We start from the raw sequence: 20,519 nt of genomic DNA, 5'->3' as shown, positions 1-20,519 counted from the left end.
GACGACGCCGGGGCCGAGCAGCGGGGAGGGTGTGTGTGTGTGTGTGTGGAGGCACCCCTGGGCCCTGCAGCCCCCACCGCCGCTGGGGGCTGCTCCACGTCCCCCCCCCCTCAGCTCCCGGAGGGCGGCTGCTGCCCCGACACAGTGCTGGGGAGATGGCTGGAGATAAACCAGCAGCGCCTTGCGCTCCCCCCACCTCCAGCGTGCTCCCTGCCGTGACCTTAGGACGCTCGGGAATTGGGTCCTGGCCAAGGAGGGGCAGAAACCCCAGCCCCCACTTAGCCGGAGGTGATTCCTGCCCCTCCACCTCCGCTCCCGATTGAATCCAGGACCCTTTCTGCAAAAGGATGCAATTGATGAGCCTGTTCTCCAGGCTCAGAGACTTTCAAGTCAATAACTTCTTTGTGTTTCTGTCATATATTAGATTACAACGCTCCCCTCCCCAAAGTGGCTCGGTTTGCTTAGGTGACTTAAATTAGGGGCGGTAAGCAAAGCCAGGCAGCCCTGCTCTGCCGCCTGGCAGGGAGGAAAACGAGAGAGATTGGCCCGGGAATCAAACGGGCCGGGACGCAAGTCACCTTTTTTCATTCCTGTATTGTTGAAATGGATACTGAGTCCTGGATGATTGTCACCAAAATTCGGCCTTGGTGAGGACTCCCTGTCAGGGGCAGCTTTCTCAGGAGAGAGGAGGTTTTGGCTGTAATCCTCCTGAAATGACTCTAACTGTGGAGCCCTTAATCTAGTTTAGGAAATTTCCTTTTCTCCCCTAGGCTTCGTTTTGTATTGAGCATTTTAAGCTCCTTTTAGAAAAGTTAATGTGGTGAAGAAATTAAATACCTACCTTATTTAGGAAGGTATTTGTTTAGGAGATAAGCTCAACCCTGACCCCCTTTTCCTTCAGACAAAACACCAACACCTATTTTTTAGCAGGAAAATGTTAATTAATTTTCCAGCAAATGCTTGCATCCTACCCTCATCTTCCAAATGCTCCAGTGGTTGCCATTGCTACATGCAAACCACAGCACAATCCACAGCTTCCTTGGCTCAGCAGCTCAGAAATCTTGGGGTAGCTTTCTCCTTTCTAGGGAACTTGAAAATAAATGAGTGGCTTTTGTTATTTTGTTGTGGTCTGTGTCTGCTTTGTTCTACCCCAAAAGGGATTTAAATGCTTTGTTGGGGCATTAGGAAGAAAGGGTCTGCCTTCCTATTTGTTCTGCTTTTCTTTTTACTATTGGTTTATTATTTTGTGCAAATCCAAGTGCTGGATTGAATTTGGGCAAAACAATGAGAGTAGTTAGTAAGAGTAAAAAAGTCATTTTATGCAAACACATAGGATTGGTTGAGTGATATATTTATTTCTTTATAGTCCCATATCCTTGCTTTTAATGATAACTCTCTGTCTTGTGGGGGCTTTTTTGTATGTTTGTGGTTAGTATTGGTGTTTTGGTTGTTTTTGGGTTTTTTTTTGCTAGGAATGCAGGTTGGAGTTTTCCCTGGAGGTGCTGCAGGGCAGGGTGTGATTTTTGGCTTGAATGCAGTTTGTCTTAGTTACTTGTTCCCTAGCCTGCTAGGCTGTAGATCTGCCTCTGCTTCTTCCATTGGTACTGTTGACTTACTGCCTTGGATGAGTGTCCTTAAAAAAATTCCTGTGGTTTGTTTATGTGCTTAGCCAAAGCCAATAATCTTAATGGGAGTGCCTAAGAGAAATGAAGATTTCTCTAGCACAGAAATATTTCTTTGATAACCTCAGTTAACTGGAGTATTCATTACATTTACTTTGAGACTAGTAGCAATAAAGTTTCTGTAATTGGATAATTATAATGCTCTGATTTGGGAACTCTAAGTAGGAATATTTTGTCCCTACTTGTCATAATTACTGACTGAATACAGCTAGGGAAAAGTTGTGAATTCATCTGTAGGGGTGGTAGCTGAGCCTCTATCTCCCCTGTTTCTTTCAGCATGTTGGTTTTTTTTTAGCAGAGAAGCATCACTAGTATGAGGTTCTCTTGCTCCTTCAGGAAGCATGTACAGTGCTGGCTGAATCTTGAAGTTAAACTACTTGTTTGTGCTTGAATTTAATACATGACGTATATCACGTGTGTTTTGTAGTGCTCAAGAGCCAAGCAGTGCTTTCCTGTTTAAGGTAGCACGTGGGTGCTATGGAACAGTTTTTGTTGTTGTTGATTTTTTTTTTTTTTTTGTCTGTAAGAAGAGGGCGATGGCAGAGCCATAGAAACAGTGCATGGCCAATGCAGGAATTTCTCTTCTCTCTGGCAGAAGGCTCCAAATGGCGTGGGGGGTGTGAAAAGCAGGGCTCACCCAAATCGCTGCCTTGTAACTTCCTCTCTAATCCCAGCTCACTGCTATTGTACTGACCACTGCATAAAGAAATCCCTCTCCTGGGAGAGGCCAGTTCTCTGTAATCCTGAGTGAAGCAACAAGGTGGTACTGATATTAACACAACAAATTTAGGTTGAATTTTCATTTTGCTTGTGTTACACTGTAACTCCTCCACAAAAACTATTCCTTTTTCACTGTCTGACACGTTGCCAGGAGCTGTATAAGATGTCTGTGTATCAGCTCCTCCAGTTACATTTCCAATGAATTAAAAAACCCCACTTTTTCTAAAAGTAGTAGCAACCTTCACATAAAAAGATCACAGTGTGTTCACAGAATCAGGGCTTGCTGCTATACCCAGATAATACAAGGAAACTTTTTTTTTTTCATCGTAAGTAGAAAGATACAGTTTAAAATATGTAAACTTAAACAGACAGTTTAAACTACACATTTCTCCCCAAAGGACTAGACTGCATTGCAGTAATTTAGTTAGGATTATCGTTTAACTGTTAATTTGGTATTTCATTACAGCCTGGGTGATTCAACCCAGACCTTAATTGACAAACTCCGACTGGATTCTATTTTCTGTGCATCAGTGAACAGGAAAAATAGAGAGCAGCTGGGCGAGCATTGTCTGTCACTTGGTTTCCGGTTTGCACCTAAAATATGCATTCTCTTTTTTTTTTTTTTTTAAGTGATAGTGGAGTTCTTTGGTGAGAAAAGGGAAATGGGGAATGTTGTGAGAAAATGTAATGTGAGGTGCTAATGCTGTTGTAATTGATTTGGGATTTTTTTCTTTTTTATTCATTATTCAAACAGATTTTACTTTTGAGTATGTGCAAAGAGAAGCTCTCAGAGTTCCCCTTATCTTCAGAAATAAGGATGGACTGGGAATTAAGTAAGTTACAACCAAATCTTGATGATTAATAAATGCTTTTATAAAATAACCATTATGCTTTCCACTTGTATGTGCTGTTTCTTTTGATGATCTTAAAATGTGCTGCAATTAGTAAGACTGTCAGCACCCTTAAGAAGAGGGATGATTATTTTCCGCTTATAAACAAGCAGATAATGAGGTCTATAAAACTTAAGTGCATGCAGCGTGGTACTACACAATCAAAAATAAGTCAGTGATGAAAGTCAGGAATAAAATTCAAAGGTTCTTGCATCCGATCTGTACTATTAATGACAGAGCAACCTCCCTTCAATTTCTGACTTCTCAATTGTTTTCCTCGTTACAGGTGGAATGTCTAATGATGCCTGTCGCTTTCCATTCTAGTTGTATCTCTTCAGAATGTTATAGCTGTGTAAATATTTAATGTCTAGTTAAAACGTGGTATTATTAGAGTCTTTTTGAGGTGGCATTTTATTAATACCCACTCATAAAGGATTTGGTATTTTAATAAGAGAATCCTGCAAGTTTCTTTGTAAAAGTGACAGTGTCCAAGAAAGAGATACTGAATAATGTGCTGTATCAGCCTCAGAATCCAAAGCTTAGATAGATGTTTCTTGGTACATTTGGAAATTGGGCCTCTGCAACTCATTATATCTGAAAGACAGAAAATTAGTTCTCTGAAAGCAGAATTCTATTGCTTAGTTTTAACTGACACAACTCAAAGTTTAGGCAAGTGAGAAGTCCCAATAATTAAATTAAGACTCAAGCCTCACCTTAAATAACTTGAGAAGAGAAAGAAGAAATAGTGTTTGGAGCATTTGACAAGCATGTGTCCTTTTACCATAAGAGCAATCAGGATCTGCTGTGATGCTTCTCCTTGTGTAGTACTATAGTTTTATATGTTGAACTCTGAACAAGAAGTGCTTAATAGGTACTCAGCAGTAATTAACAGCAATGTTTGTTGTATTGTTATGTTGTCCTTGGATGTTTTTTTTTTCTTTGGTTATTAAGCCCAGCTGTTTCTCTCCTTGGTCCTGGATGCAAAGTCTAGTTTCTTGTTAAAAAATATTATGCAGACATCAAGGTACCAGCTTTTTATTTGTTTGGACAAAGCCTTTCCTGCATTGTATCCTAATTTTCTGATAAAAACCTACAGGTAGTCTGTAATGGTATAGAAGATCGGTGGAAATCCTTGTGATTAGATGAGAAAGGGTGGACATCTCTCACGCTTCTTAAACAGCTCTATGCTCCTATCTGATGACATAGAAAAATAATACAACAAGAAAGAAACAGGTTATCTAAGAAAAGGTGTGGTCAGGTGGAAAGCATTGATCTTTAATGTTTGTGCAGGAGAAGGAGAACAAAAACATCTGTTTTGGTACTCTTTGAAGTCTATCATCTTCCATGTAACCTTCATATGAAAACCTGAGAAGCAGAGAAAAATCTTCCATATCATAGCTTAATTATGCCCCACCTGCAGAATCCATTTCCTTAACCTTCATTTATATATTGCAGGACTATAATGTCGTCTTTCCCAGTGAATCATTTTCTTTATCTTCTAACTGAGTTTCCTTGAAGTAACATTTATTCTATGTTAGCCTGTGACACTGTTGGCCAGCCCAGTTCCTGGAGAGCCAATGATACTTCCATTGTGTGCCTGTCGAGATGTACATTAACGCTGTATGTGCCTATGTAACCTTCACCTGAAGCTGGATCAGTTTTGCTTCAGCAGGAGCTTTATTATTTACAGGAAATCCCTGCTAGCTCAAGGGTTATGCTCTCTACTCTGCTCACCCAACTTGGCATCCCAGTTCCTTGCTCCCTCTCATCCTCCTGGAAGGAATTTTCCTGCTGCATTAGAACCTCTGTTTTTCTAATCCTTCATTTAGCTTCTCTGCTCAACTGGGCAGGGAGACTTCTTTTGTTGGAGGGTCAGTTTATTTTTTTAAAAGTTCCGTCTCTGGAGCAGTCAACTGAAGAACGTATCTCCCGTGGAAAATGGTGGGAAATCACAAGACAACTGCTCTTTCTATATGCATTGGTTTTAAACTGCTGCTTCTAAAGAGCAAGTGATAAAAGCATCAAATAATTCCTCCTGGAAAAAGCCATCAGCTCTTCCAGTAGTGTTTAGCAGCCAGAGATACCACTGCAACTTCGTAACAGCTGGATCTTTCTGTGTATGAGGAAGTTCTCAAGTTCCCCATAGTACAAGAGGGAAAATGAGGAGGTGTTTCAGCTCCTGCTGTGCCAATGCTACCTTTTCCATTAGTGCTCAGTCAGTGGAGAAGTGCAGAAGCGAGAGCTCATGCTGCAGACGCCAACAGACAGGGCTTCAGGTCCTCAGCTGCAAATGGCAGCGCATTATCAGCGATAGATTTTGAGCCCTGGGACCAGCATTTCCTTTGCCTGCCTGTACCAGGCAGTGCTGCCTCCAGAACTCAGACTGCCCAATGTGCTGCTGATGTTGCACAAGATCATTCACAAAGATACCTTGTTTCTTGGTGTCCATAACCACAAGGTGTGTCTTCTTGATAGCTCATTATTCAGGATTCTGTAATGAGGCAATTTCACCATTTCAACAGTCATTTCATCTCACACATCATCATTAGCTTCCTTACTGCTCCTGATCTTTTTTAAATGTTTATTTTCTCCAGCTTTTCAGTTTCCTACTGACTGCTGGTATTGTTCCAATACCATTCTGATATCTTTCTCTCCTTTCTAGGGCTGTTTCCGTTTCTGCCCTTGGTGAACCATCCACACATCATGGGCAACTTCACACTACAGCTAGAATTCACTGTCAGAGAAGAGGGCAACAATACAGATTTTTTTTTTTATTTTCTTATAAGGATATTTTTTTATGAATTAGTATGCTGCCAAAAGTAAGAGAAAATTTGATCTGATGCATGAGCTTTGGATGGTTCCTGCATGGGATCAGCCAAGTTCCCCATTTCACAATTATTTGGGTGAATTACTTTTATATTTCCACTCTCTGCTGAATCAGTGATTACTGACTGCTCCAGGGCACTAAAATACTAGAGTTTGTAGATCATTAATCTCTTCTAGGACATTCAGCATTCTAATATTTTTTATTTAAATGAGCATGACTTACTAGTTTGAAACGATGTAAAGGAATTGTACACACTTGGGCATAAATGTCACTGGAGAGAGAAGGCTGGAAATGTGGTTTATGTGTATTTTAAATGACAGAAGTGAAATGCATGAGCAAACTTTCCTATTTGGCACTCTGCAGGATAACATGATTTAATTTTATTTACATTTCCACTTCTTATGTACAGCTATCAGAAGCAGCTGGCCTGCACTATGTGAGGTTTGTGGATGCCAGATACATAAATGTGTGGTATTGCAGCATGATCAGCATAATGTTGCCACCTGCCCAGCAGATCCAAGTCCTTGAGCACCTTTAGTCTCATCATCCTGACATGTAGTTCTTGAGCTGATGAGGACCACAGCCTGCTGTCTTCCATCACTAGAGTGAGACTGGCCAATTTGCTTTTGCGTCAGAGTCATTTGCTGGTGAAGCTTGGGAACTTTACGTTCCACTTCAGGCTCTGGAGGAAATGATGCTTTCCTAGCACTATTGTCTCTTGTCCAGAGGAGGCTGTGTGCCATGATATGGTAGATTAGGTGATCCACATTAGAGACACAGTGGTCAATAAAATGCATGATGTAAGATGTTTTTTAGACATTTGAATAACAGGTGATGTGTGCTTCCACTTCTGCATGCTGCTAGGCAGTCAGCCTGCATGTCTGTGCCTGGCAGATGTACAAAACATAGCTAAACAGTTTGGTTGCTGTGCTTGGAGGTACTCTGAAATGGCAAGGAATGAGAAGAATGAGGAAAAAGCATTAAAATGAAACCCTAAAAGTTGTTTTTCTGTGTTTCTGGCCATCAGGAGCTGTTACTTGTGTAGCTAGAAGCAGGGAAGTGCACCTGTGATCTCTTATAAGAAGAGGAGCTGTTTTTCTTGGTGGATTGACTCTTTCCAGGATTGTAACTTGAGAGAGAATGCTGTTTGGAGAGCTGTTGTCTCTTACCTGAGCAGCAGTCATCCTGCATTGGATGGTGGTTAATCAAGTGTGTTAGCCAGAGCTCATCCTCATGAGAATGACAGAATCGCCTGTTGGAAATAACCTGAAGATCAAGCCCAACCATAACCTAGTACCTCCCTATACACAACTGTTAGACCATGTCTCTAAGCACTTCCACATACCTTTTAAAAACATCCAGGGCTAGTGACTCCACCACCCTCCCGAATCTTTTCAGTGAAGAAGTTTCTTTTAATATTCAACTTAAACCTCCCCAGGTGCAGCTTCAGGCAATTTCCTCTCACCCTATCACTTGTTAATAGTGAGAAGAGGCTGACCCCCACCTGACTACAACCTCCTTTCAGGGAGTTGTAGAGAGTGATGGGGTCTCTACTCAGGCTCCTTTTCTCCAGGTTGAACACCCCCAGTTCCCTCAGCTGCTCCTCATTGGACTTGAATTGGATGTGAACAGGAGACTGCTCTAGCAAATCTTCAGATGCTAAAATGCAGGTTTGCACCCAGTTCACACTGAGGTACTTACATTTATTTTCTGTTTGAGGCAATGTGATTTGTGTATAACAGAGTCCTGAAAATCTCAAATGCAGTCAGTCATGTTTTGGTGTTGTGTTTCTTTTGGTTATCATAGTGCTGTAGTGAACCAGCATTGTGTGAGTGTGGCAGTTATGTTGAGTGGTACTGGAGAGGAAGAAATAGAGTAATTTATGGTGTCATCAGGCAGCAGAATGGGTTTGAATTCAAGTTGGACTTCCTAGGGCAGCCTCAATACAAAATGGATCTTGTACTTTAAACCTGCTGTGTTCCAGCTTGAAATTCTTCTCTTGGTGTACTTTTTTCTGTAATATATCCTACATTCTGACATTGCAGAGAAGAAAACCCAAGGATATGCCAGGTGTACTCTCCAAAGAGCTGAAAATACAGTTTTACTGTCAGGGAGGATTGTAGTCTTCCACTCTGAGACGTGTTTATTTGTTGGCTGCAGCTGGAGCTGCAGAAAGTCTGGATTTCCTTGTGTGCATCTGGGTCTGGGTCATTATCTGTCTTGGTTGTTGGGTTTTATTTTGATTTATACAAAAGTGAAAGATTTTCCATCTAATTGTTCTGTGTGTCTGACATAAATACAGGCAGGCTGTGTCACTGGGAGATAAGCCTTACAAGTTCTTGTCACCCACAAATAGTTCCTCCTGCCCCTACTTCTGACTTTCTAGTGTTTGGAAAAAAAAATGAGCTCTGAATGAACCTTGAAGGTCAGTAGATTAAGGCTGTTTCATTCTGGCAAGGGAGTGAATTCCAGCGCTGTGGGGCCCTTTCAGGTAAATGTAAAGATGTGAGGGTTGGCAGAGAACTAGCAAAAGATACTGTTCAGCCTCTACATCCCACCAGAGGAAGGTGATAAGGGTTAAAGAAAGTGGACAGGGCAGGATTTGGCAGATAAAGCATGACAGCAAATGCATTTTTAAGTTTTACCTTTCAGTATTTTATTAATAGGAACATGTATTGCTGTAGAAGTTTGCTTGTAGGCTGGATCATTCTGAGTTCTAACTGAACCACTTCCAAAGTCTTTTATAATCAGAAGCAAGTTGTTTGTCTTCAACCCAGGGCCCTACAAGAGGGAGAGGGCTCCTAGCTGGCAAGTCCCACAAGGCTGGTTTTCCTTACAATTCCTTAGCCAGTTTTTGAGCCATGTGAATTGTGAAATACCATCATTATGATGAAGTCAGTGACTTTGAAAACCCCACTACTGGTTTGGGTTTCTTTTTCCATCCAGTCTATGTGTTGTAGTATTTTACCCTCCACCTCACGTGCAGAATTCGCTCACTTGATGGACCAGGCTCCTTGTCTAATTGCATTAAACCCTGAACCGTTGCCTGTCTTAGAAGTGATCGTATAAACGCATCAACATTGGTGAACCACTTATGCTACCATTTAATTTAGCTCTGAATTAGCCCAAATTGAATTGAACAGCAATTTCCCTACCCACCACATACAGCCAGGTTGTCTTCTGCCAGAGAAGGAGGTTTGGAATAGTCATTAAAACCAAGGGTTTTACATTTTATTTCCAAGCAGTGGAGCCCACCTATCATGATCTGACTTTGAACCAATTTCCTGCTCTACATTTCACTTTGTGTCCATGGTGGATACAAAGATGGATACCCTCATCTTGGGAAATGCACATGAGGCCCCAGCAGCGGCAAAACAGTGCGAATTGTTTAGCGGGAACAAGCTATAAAGGTTTAGGATTTTATTGAAATCACTCCCAACTCCTTCCCTTCCTTTCCACCCCAGTGCTGGTAGAGAGTGCTTGAAAAGACACCTCTGCTCCTCTTTCATCACCAATAGAGAAACTTTTGTACACTTGCCAATGCAAAGATGTTCTGCACGTCATTAAAACTTGCACTGTCCACACTACAGAGGGGCCTTGCTTGATTCTACCTACTGCATTACAGACAAAGAGCACTATACATTTATTTCCCTTTTATTATGGTAACGAAAGCCTACCCATACTTATCTTGACAGTATTTAACATTGCTTTCTTTGCCAATTATAGAATGCCTGACCCGGATTTCACCGTCAGAGACGTGAAGCTATTAGTGGGTAAGTTATTTTGAATGCACTGGATTAACTCTATACAGAACAGAATTGCTTTGAAATACTTGCCTAGTTGTGTTTGTAGACATTTCTGATAACTCTCAGAAGCTGGAAGAAGGCATGGAGAAGCAATTTGTAAATTAAAAAGGCTGGGAGAACCCTAATTAGTGGTTGTGCTGACCGGACTCTGATCTCATGCTGGATAATTGGCTGTTTGAAGGATTCAGAGTGAATGATTTTGCTCTTAACAGGTGTCCTACAGACACTCTTGTGATCCTGGAAAGCAGCAGCTCTGTTGATCGAGTTCCTATTTTTTGTTATCAATTGTAGAGCATCTGTTTGTTAAAGGTAGGATTGGAGCTGGATCACCTTTTGCCTGTGCTCTCCCACAGTCTTTATCAATGTCAGGCCAGGTCAGTGCTTTGAGGAAAGGTTGCTAAGATAGAGTGAGCACAAAGCTTTGCAGACTGCCTGTTCTTTTGATAAGATACAAACCAGAGGAGTGGTGGCCCTAATCATCAAATGTTTCCTAGCAATTTTTGCAAAAGAACTTTTTTTTAACTGTTAAGCTACATTTTGAGTAGATTACACCATGTGTTCCTTTGAAACCTGCTTTTACTGAAGAGGGATGTGTTCTTTGGTGTTTATCTGAAACTGTACTCAAGTGATCCTGCACTGTGTGAAGCTGTCGCTGTGGAGGTAGCTGAGTTTTTTGATGTGCTAGCTGCAGTCCATCATGGAGACTTTTAACTGCCTTCTTGCTGGTTAGGATTTACTGATTTTTATTTACTTGTGTGGTGACAGGAGTTAAGTTGTTAAATCAGCTCAGCTGCTGCGTTCTGAAAGACAAAATTTTCAACATTACCCTTAAGTTTAATAATCAAAAGGAATATCAAGTCTGGAAAAGATGTAGTTAAGAAAAACAAAAGAGAGAAGAACTTGTGCCTCATTTCTGCTCTCTGGGGGTTATCTGTGAGAGAGGGGTTATCTCTGATAACCTTCCTTCACAAACAAAACATGGCAGTGTTGTTTAATTTATGACCATTTATGAGTTCAGGGAAGAAAAAAAACAGCCTCTTTGGCAGAAAGTCTTAGGGTAGTGGTGTGGAAGTGCTGTTTGGTAGCATTTCTGTTGGTCAATCTGCAATTAAATTAGGAAATAACATTGAGGGTATTTGGAATTTCTAAATTTTATGGGTTTCTAAAATACCTGCATGTGCAGAGGTATAAATACCTCTTTTTGATGCCAAGGAGCCTTGTGCATAAATCCTGTCATTATCTGGACCCTGTTTGCAGTTTTCTGTGAATTTATTCCATAGCTGATAAATTGCCATTTCTGCCTCAAACTGCTGAAGCTGAGGATCTGACTCTGAGATGTTTTGGAACATCGTTGTGGTGCATGACAACATTGTTTTTCCTGTGGAACAGTCAAAGTGTGGGAGTTGCATTTCCTTAAGATTGATGTCTCTTGAAGTATTAAGGGGGTGGAGATTCCTGTGTACGTGGCCAGCAAAACAGGAGGATATTTATAAATAAAATTTGATTTATAAAACAATGGAGCAGAAATAACAATCCTAATCAACTTTGAAATTAACTTTCATGTTAGAAGTGTGCCCTTTCTCACAGCTGCTTCAGCAATCCAGGTGTATGCTTTTGGCCAGACACCACACGTCCTGGGTCTGGGTTTATTGTGTTTGTACAAACTCCCTTTGGAGTCATTGTACTGAGGCTCTAGTGTGGTCAAGAACATTGGCACCTGCTTTTTTTTTTTTTTTTTTTTTTTTTTTTTTGCTACAGTTGATGACTTCTGGCATCACAGGTGGAAACTTTGATTCAAAAGGTCTAAAATATTCGGGAAATGAGCTGTAAGTCATACCTGAAAGATCATGGTTCTTTAGACAAATCATTTGTGTCACTGTGGGATTTGTGCTGTAACAACCACATTGACACTGAGAGCACATGGGGACGATTCCTTTCTCTGTCCCAGATTTCTAAGTTATCTGTTAATGGCTTCAGGAAACACTGGTGAGCAATTTTTCTCTCTCACATCATTGCTGATGATTCTAGTTTTAGGTTAATATATGTGACACAATCTAATGTTCAAGTAAAGCAAATGAAAAGTCTTGGTTTAACACATTGCCAAGAGAAGCTGTGGAGGCTCTGACCCTGCAAAGTGTTCAAAGCCATGTTAGATGGGGCCTGGAGCAACCTGGTCTGGTAGGAGATGTCCCTACTCATGGCAGGGGGTTTGAAACTAGGTGATCTTTAAGGTCTCTTCCAACCCAAACCATTCTATGATTGTCCCTGCATTTTTTAGCAGACTCCTCAGATCCTTCCTGAACCTCCAGGTATCTCTGTGAAGCACAGTGTTTTCAAAACTGACTCAAGGCCTTGCTGAACCTGGGAGGGGAATGAAGTTTTGTGAAATGGAATGCTCCTAACTCTGCATCTGAACGTGCATGGGAGGAGAGAGAACATAGCTCAAAAAATGTTGTGTTCTGTGTAAACTGGTTGTTTTTTAAGCGCTCATCTTTGTAGTGTGCTGGTACTATTTAAACCCATCAGTTGTGCTCCTTCCTTCTGCGAATCAGGGGAAACACATCTGTCACAGAACATTTTGGAGATGGTGCTGGGTTTTTCCCAAGCACATAAATTCTATAGGAAGTTACTGAGCCTTTGGTCTTAAATTATTCTGATATCTTACTTGCTGTTTCTAATGCTGTATCTTTTCCACATTTGAGTATGTGTAAGTCATAAGAAAATAACAGCTTTTAGCTTACCTTTTTTAATCTCCCTTTGAAAAGTCCAGTCTGTGAAAATTAGGACAAAAAAAGGTGGGTTTTTTGATCATTGTTTGTGGTTACTTGGGCTTAGGTGTCTATTTTATTTACTGTTTTGTTAGTCTGCCAAAGAAACAGTGCTGTTGCTTGTTGGGTTTTTGTTTGCTTGTTTGTTTTTATAATTTTAAAAATGCAGGTAGCAGTTGTAATTTGTTTGGTTATGTTTGTGACCTACTGTTGATGACTTACACCTTAGTGTTGCAGGAATGTGCACCTCTGTATAATGTATATGGATGGAACACTTCCCATAGGGTAGTTTTACTTTAAAGACTGTGACATTGAGTGAGTGATTGCTCATGCCCAAAAGCAGCACTACAGAATTTGTTTTCCAGGCTTCTTGTGTTGGCTTCTTCTTGCAACAGTGCTTCAGGGACACACCAATGAGAGAAGTCTGCCCCAGATGGGCAGAAAAGAACAAACGTGTGTTCCCAGATGTGTGTACTTGAATATCCATCCATCCATCCTCGTGTGAAAGCTTTATGCTAATTACACTAAAGAACCCATGAAAATAGTCTTGTCAAGGACTGATTAACCTAGGATTGAAGAAGGAGAAAGGTAACTTGCCTTGTTCAGCAAGCTGTTTGAAAGCCAGGGCTTCAGTGGTTGCTGCTGACCATCTCTAGCCCTTGCTACTCCTGAATTCAAGGACTGAATCCAGTCATTTGCTTTAGTCCTTGATGTCAGAAAGGCAAGGCATTCAAATTTTTAATTAATTTGATTTTTGTCTTTATATTCCTCTTCATGGGCATCACACAATCTGAAGAAGGGAGCACTGAGTAGTTTGGGAAGAGCACATACATGAATGTGTGTGCCAGTCTATCAGGCTGAGCTCCTTTCTCTTCTTTGATTACTTTGGTGTTTTGAAAGCAGGATGTTTGGGCCAGCATTGGTTGAATTTAAAAGAGTATCTGCTTTTCTGTGGCATCTGCAGTGTCTTGCCCTTTGACTTGTAATTGATGTCTGCACTGCCTTTGTCTTCTGGGTTGTCACAGCCTGCCCAGGAGCTCCCTGCGTAGGTGTGGAGTCCTGCAGAAGCATGGTGCCTGTATGTAAGCAGTGATGGCTAATCTGGATGTATTTGCTTTGATTTCTTAATTTTAGCTGAACCTCTCTTCAGTTGGCTTGCTGCAGGCCGGCAGCCTCTGGCTGTAGAATCCCAGCTTTTACACTTGTGTCTACACAAACTAAATACGCCACTAAATAAACCAAAGCAGTGCTGCTGGGTCTGTCATGTGTATCTCCTCCCCTCATCACAGGCTGGTGTAGCTTTGTGTGCCAGGATAGGCATTATACACCCTAAGAGTTGAGCTTGAAATCCTGGCTGGTGGCAAAAGGGGCGATTTCAAAACACACTGAGGATTGTAAGGAAGAAAAGAGACTTTCAGTTATTGTGATCCCTGGGCTGAAGAGGTTAAAGTTGTGACCACAGCGGAAACTTCTGTAGGATCAGCACCATTGTTGGATGGAATTCACCGTGCCCAGCCAGGCTTTGTATCAGTGGGAACAGTGCAAGTACAGGACTTAGACTATTCATGGGGTGGTCTAACAACTGTCATCAACCCACTGATTGATTTTATTTAACTAACTCACTAAAGGTTTATTTATGGAATTAACAACAAAAAAAGTGTAGGAGCACTGGAGAATGTATCCTCAGACATGGGTTTTGCTATTAAAATCTGGTGCTGTGGACTGACTAGGCCATACATAGGAAATGTTTGGTTACCTCCATTTGGTTGCTGTGTTCATAGGCTGTGTTTGAAAGGCTGTGGAGTTTTTGTCTTGTATGAAGAATCCAAGTAAAGTTGAAAGCAGCACAGCTTTTAATTGTGATAAAATTTGTGCATTGAGGTATGGTAGTAAAGAGCAAACATGACAAATCTCCCAAAACTGCTGCAGAGAGCAGTCTTCATCTGGTCCAAGCTGATGATACACAAGATGGGACCTAATAAATCATTTCAATATTTGATTTCTATGATTCTGTCAAATCTTTAAAGACCTGGTGGCAGGCTTTGATCTCCAGGACAAAGAGTGAAAGGAAAGCCAAGGCTCTATGTATCCTGTGGCTTTCTTTGCTGGGAGCAGCTGAAGAGATGTCTGATTATTGCTGGGTGTTGCCTTCTCATTAGAAACACCAAAAGAATAGGAGGCAAACAAAAATCAGTTTGCAAATTGAGTGTTTAAAGAAATATATGTGAAGGTCTCTGCCTCAGCTATGAGTTTATAATTCTGGTGTCAGTGGAGCTAGATAATGGAATAAATTACATCATGAAACCCCAGATGTTTGCAAGGGAGAAGCCCTATAAATAGGGGGGGTTGGCCTTGCAAGTGCAGGTCAGCCTTCTCTTGTGCTGCTGCTGAGTACCAGCTCTGGAGGAGGTGCTGTGTGCTGTTGTACATCTGCTCATGGTTTATTCACTAAGTGGGTAATACGTTAAGGACTTCATTGTACCATGCTGAGCTTTCTTTAGCAGCACTGGAAGAAATTAGATCTGAAGAGGACTATTTCCCTGGCCGTTAAGGTTTTTTCACAGGGGCAAGCCCTGAGCAAGCTTTCTGAAGTTGGCATTGCAACATTTTGCTCGTTGTAAGATTAGCTGCAATTCCACGGTGTGACAGGGTACAGTATAGAATGTGGCCTTCTGCTCAGGTGCTTGTTCACTGCAGTGTTTGGAACAGCATTTGGGGAGTCTGTGTCTAGTTTACCTGTAACTGATGGGCTAAATGTGGAGAGTTGTGGCCTCTTTTGTGCAGGGAATAGCGATGGGGTGGAACAAGTCCCTTGCTAATTAATGGAAGCAGACAGAGCTAAATAATTTAAATTCAGTTGGGACAGAAAGGATTGCTGCCCTTCAAGTGTACACAACAGCCATTAGCTACGTGAGACCCTGCATTGTTCATCTAGCCAGTTTTGTGCTGATAAACACATACTGTGCTGTAGTCCCCAGCTAAAATGAGAGTAGATATATATGCCAGGTACTTCACAAAAAGACAAGAACTCCCCTAATCCATACTTCTGAAATAGGTGATAATGAAAAGGGAACGGAAAGAGATGCAAACGTTGTGGGTAATAATTACTGTGGGTTTATAAAATATGATTCCTATATATTTTCAACTGTAGATGAATACTTGTACTTCTCTATAAATTTTATTCAGTATTGAATCAAACATTGGTGTCTCTTCAGAAGGGAAAATTGTGGTGGTGGTGGTGACTGGAGGTCAGGTGGGTAAAGGCAGGAGGAAGGACAGAGACCATTTCTTTTACATTATCATACATCTCTTCTGGTGTGTTAGCACAATGGTTCCTGAGCTGGCTGTGCATACATGTTCAGATTTTTGTTAGTAGCTACTAAAAGAGCAAACCATATACTGCCTTGGAGTAACTGCTTCCCAGAGGTTTTTTTTGGTTCATTCCTCCTGTGTGTTTGTTCCCCCTCTCAAACTGATCTGCTCTGAAAATTGTATCATGGTTGAATTCACATCGAACTACAAAGCAAGTCGAGAGGCTCATGGTGTGGTCTGCAGGCAAGTAGGGGAAATTTTGTCTTAACGTACAGTTCTCCATCCCCTGAAAGAAAAAGAGCTGTGCAGATACAAAAGATGGACAAAGCAGCCACACACTGCAGTTCAGAAAACTTTCCATCATTTCTGCTGAATAGGGAGCTGGTTGTTGCTTTTTCTATGGAGCAAGGATCCGTTTGTTTCAAGGAAGTTGTGTAATTGGAGACGTAGAGGAGTTAGGAGGGAGGCTCATTAGGGAAACTTTGTTGTGAGGAGTGCTTCCCAAAATTAAACAGGCTGTTCAAAGGAAGTGCAGAAGTCTGCCCTCGATTTGCATCCAACTCTTGATTAAGATGTATGGTTCTCCCTCTGTGCTGGAATTTGTCTTGTGAATGGCAGTGCCGTGTTTGGAAGAGCAGAAGAGCTGAGTCAGAAGTCATTAGCTGCTCTGCCTCCAGGAGTCTTGTGTGGAGGGGTAAGGAGGGAGCAGTGAGGTCTTTGCTCTGTTCCTAGTGTCCAGATAATGCATCTTTAAAAACACTGTGGACTAGGCTCTTGTAGGGGAGAGGAGTCCTCGCTGATCTCATGGGAGGGGAGGTCTTGTATGAATTACTGCCATTCATTGTAAGACCTCCCCTCTTGTAGCTCATGCAAGGGGTTGTGCCCCATGGTGTGATCTCTGCCTGGCTTGCTCTCTGGATTCTGCTTTTTTCTTTTGGTATAAGTGAGTATAAATCAAAACAGAGTTAATGAAAGCATCCTTGTTGTTCTTGTGGTTTGGAAGGCAAATGACTGTTTAGTTTCATAAAAAACAAATTGCGAAGATGTGAGGACTCAGGTTGAGGGTACCTCAGTTGTTGGATCCTACAAGTCACACCTTAAATTCATCAAGAGCCTCAGATCCACAAGAGACACACATCTATCCAGTATCTGAGAGGAGCAGGGAAGGATCTAAGAGCATTTTGAAGACAGGAGATAAGGGTGGCTCCTTGCAGGATGAGGCTGAGCTTGGATGTTTCTCATGAGCAACTGCAAAATAATTGCATGCCAGTGCTGTTCCTATTGATCTGAGGATACAAACCCAAAACCTGTGGTTTAAGGAAGCTGAGTTATGTAGCTGGCTATACACTTTGTCAAGGGGAAAAATGGAAAATCAGAAAGCAGTGTGTGTCAAGGCCAGTGATTTGTTTTGGATGTTATAAGGCATTTTGCAGTATTACAGCAACATGTACTTGAGATCCAGTCTTTGTAAAACCAAACAGTTCCTCCATTGTATTGTTCTGTGGTCAAATCTTGTTTTATAATTTCCTGCTATTTTTAAGAAACACTTTGTTTTTAAAATCAAGTTCCAAATGTCCTCACAGTCATGCTGTTGGGACTGCCAACATTGCTCTGAAGCTTTTCTGTAATTGGGAAATCTGCTAAGTCAGACCTCAGCTAAAATCAGCAAATAAATATTACCACTGCAGATGGTAACTTCCAAGTGCCTCTCAGCTAGGGTGGAGTCAAACCAAGGGTTCCTTGTCAAAGGGATTTGTAAGTGCTGCTGGTGCGAGCTGGCCAGGCTTCTTGCTGTTGCATTTCTTTTTCAATGTGAGAACTACAAAGAGGAAACATCTGGACAATCAAAAGGTGCTGTGTTGTTGAAGTGATTCACTCCAATTCTGTCTAGCAGGTTTCTCTTTTCCAAGTGTAGCACTGAATACTTACTGGCTCATCTTCTTGTCTTTGTTTTGGCTTTTTCTTTTCCCTTGAGCGACCTCTCCCGTCTTTTCTGTATCCCTCTTTCTATGATGAGGCCTTTGTATTGTACAGAACTCATTTTACTCCCTAATCTCATAGTAGCTCTTGAGTAAGCACAGAGAAATCCTTCCAGAGTTCAGCAAGTTCTGTTAGGATACTCTTAACCAACCACAAATCAATAATGATAGAGATCAACATCCCTGCTGTAAGCAGGACTTGCCAGCTGCGTTTTTGTTTGGTTTTTTGTGGGACACACAGCAGTCCTGTAGTTGATCAGACAACATAACATGATTTCAGAACTATTCCTCTCTTTGTTCCCTGTTTACTCAGGGCTAGTAAGGATTACAAAGTTGTGGAGCTGCACTGTGTTCTCTCCTGGACAACACTGAATTGAGAAATTAGACTTCATAGTTTCTGCATGGATTTTTTTCAAGTGAAGGTTACATAAGTGCTTTTCCTACAGTCTGAGAGCTCTGTTTAATTTGTTGAAAATTGAAGTGGTTTGTAGCATCTTTGCAGCAGCCTTTTGGAACTTTGGCATCCACCAAATGAAGGTGGAGCGGTGCATGTGTAAAGTGGAAATCTCTCTCTGTTCAAGTGGCGCATTGCAGACTTTCAGAGGATGTTGCTTCATTTACTGCACACTAGTTTTGTGCCTCTTAAATCACTTACTGTTGAAGAAGAAAAGATTCAGCCTGTCAGAAGGGTTCGGTGTCACTCTGATTTCCCACAGCAGCCACCAGTGCTGGTGCTGGATGCCCATCTCTTTCCCCAGTGTGTGTGGAACTGTGCTGTGAGGCAGGCAGGGAGCTGATCCTGCTTAAAATAATTATTTAAGCCTTATCAGTTTCCTGAGTCTTGGTGACCGGTTTGTATCATGAAGCTGAGACCTGGGGTGGAGAGAGGTTAAAACTTACCCAATGTTCCTGATAGACCAGAAATAGAAGCTTGTCCTTCCAGTTCCAGTACTGGGCTCTGGTGCCAAACCATCTTTTTGTCATCTGAACTGGCATCTAATTTTTGTTGTTGCTGTCTATTATGCGCCCTGGGATAGTGGCTCTCTTCCCTGTGCTACCCATCACACCTAACAACCTCCTTTTTTGCCATACCAACTGAGCAAGTCTAAACTGGTGGCCTCTTCATTCTCTTCCTCCTCTCCCTTCTGCTGGCATTGCTCCCTCTCCCCTTCCTTGCACTGGCACAGGATCTGCTCTTCCTTGCAGTGAGGTTGTTCAGAAAGTTGAACTGGCAGAAAACTCACAGTCTTCCTCCCTCACAGCGAGGAGGAGGAATATATATGTGTATATTTTTTATTTTTATGAGTTTTGTAATGCTGGTTTAGCTCAGCAATAACCGATGCTGGGCTAAAACATGATGGATTCATTCTTCTAGCTCTTTGAGCTTCCACTGGGGAGCTGTGCTTCAGAAGAGTGCCTGGTGAATGAGCCTTGATCTGTGATTAGGCCTTCTGTGCAGTAAATAAATAAAAAGAAGGTATTTGATGCTCCCTCTTTATGCCTTTTTTGGCTCTTAGAGAAATGAAATATTATAACACTTACTTGCCTATGTTTAGCATGTCTGCTGACTTGCCATTTTGGAAGTAGAACCATTTCTATTTTTAGAGCTGAGCTTCCTGTTTGAGCTCTCTTTAAGTTTGTCCTTTGCCTAACTCAGTCAAACTCTTTAAAAAAGCCTTAGTTAAACTGGGACAGTTTTGCTAAAAACAATCCTGTCCATGTCCAGGTATAAACAGCAGTAAGTCCACTCGGAATGAATGTTGTAATAAAAATTCAGCCTCTCAAAAGAATGTATTTCCATGATGTCAAAATGTGAAAGTGAAATTGAACTGATGTGTTGATGTGGCCAGGGTCATCTCAAAGCCTCTGTCTGCAAGTGGATTTGAAAATGAGTTGTCCAAGTGGGAAAATGAACCATAACACATCTTTAGGAACAGCTCCCTGTAGTCACATTGTTCTTCTGCAATAAGTATCCTCTGCTTTAGCTCATCCAAGCTAGAGAAGAGCTTTCTTATTCTGGACGAATAGCACCCAAAATCCGAAGTGTTTCATGGTAGTTTTTGTGCTTTAGTGTCATATTTTACCTTAATCCAAAGTGTCATACTGACAGTAATATGCATAAAACATGTATAGTAATGTCAGCATGTTCTGGAGGTCTGATGCAATCACAGCTATCTATACATCTTAAGGTGTCCTCATTAAAATGTGGGCAGTGTGTGATGGTGTTGTCAACCCTTTGACAAGACTCCTTTAAATATCAGTCTAGACCAAAGGATTGCTACTACAATTCACACATTAATTGTAACATGGATAGTAGTTGAAGGTCTTCTTCCATTTCCTAATTGCCAAGTATCAGGAAATCTAGGCCCTAGTGTTTCTCATTATGGATTGATGATGAGATTTCAGGAGATAGAAAGTCAATGGAAGGGAAGAGGCAGTAGTTCCCTCCTAGTTCTGGCTGTTCTAGCCCTGGTTGTGCCATGCTGGCTTTGATCCTGAGGTCCTTCTCCTGGTCCAAAGTGGGTGTGTGCCTAA

The 20,519-nt window shown here is 41.6% G+C and overlaps 1 protein-coding gene across 1 annotated transcript in view; it reads left to right on the top strand.

The window, feature by feature from the left end:
- KDM2B (lysine demethylase 2B) overlaps positions 1-20,519 on the top strand; it is a 114,423-nt gene that overhangs the window by 1,457 nt on the left and 92,447 nt on the right. The window contains exons 3-4 of the mRNA XM_054392499.1: positions 3,157-3,235; positions 9,846-9,892. Of these exons, the coding sequence (XP_054248474.1) occupies positions 3,157-3,235; positions 9,846-9,892 (126 nt within the window). The remainder of the gene's footprint in view (positions 1-3,156; positions 3,236-9,845; positions 9,893-20,519) is intronic.

This window comes from Indicator indicator, chromosome 26 (assembly GCF_027791375.1).
Source record: "Indicator indicator isolate 239-I01 chromosome 26, UM_Iind_1.1, whole genome shotgun sequence".
NCBI classification, from domain to species: domain Eukaryota; kingdom Metazoa; phylum Chordata; class Aves; order Piciformes; family Indicatoridae; genus Indicator; species Indicator indicator.
The sequence above is the reverse complement of the archived record's forward strand: the minus strand, read 5'-3'. Positions and strand labels throughout refer to the sequence as shown.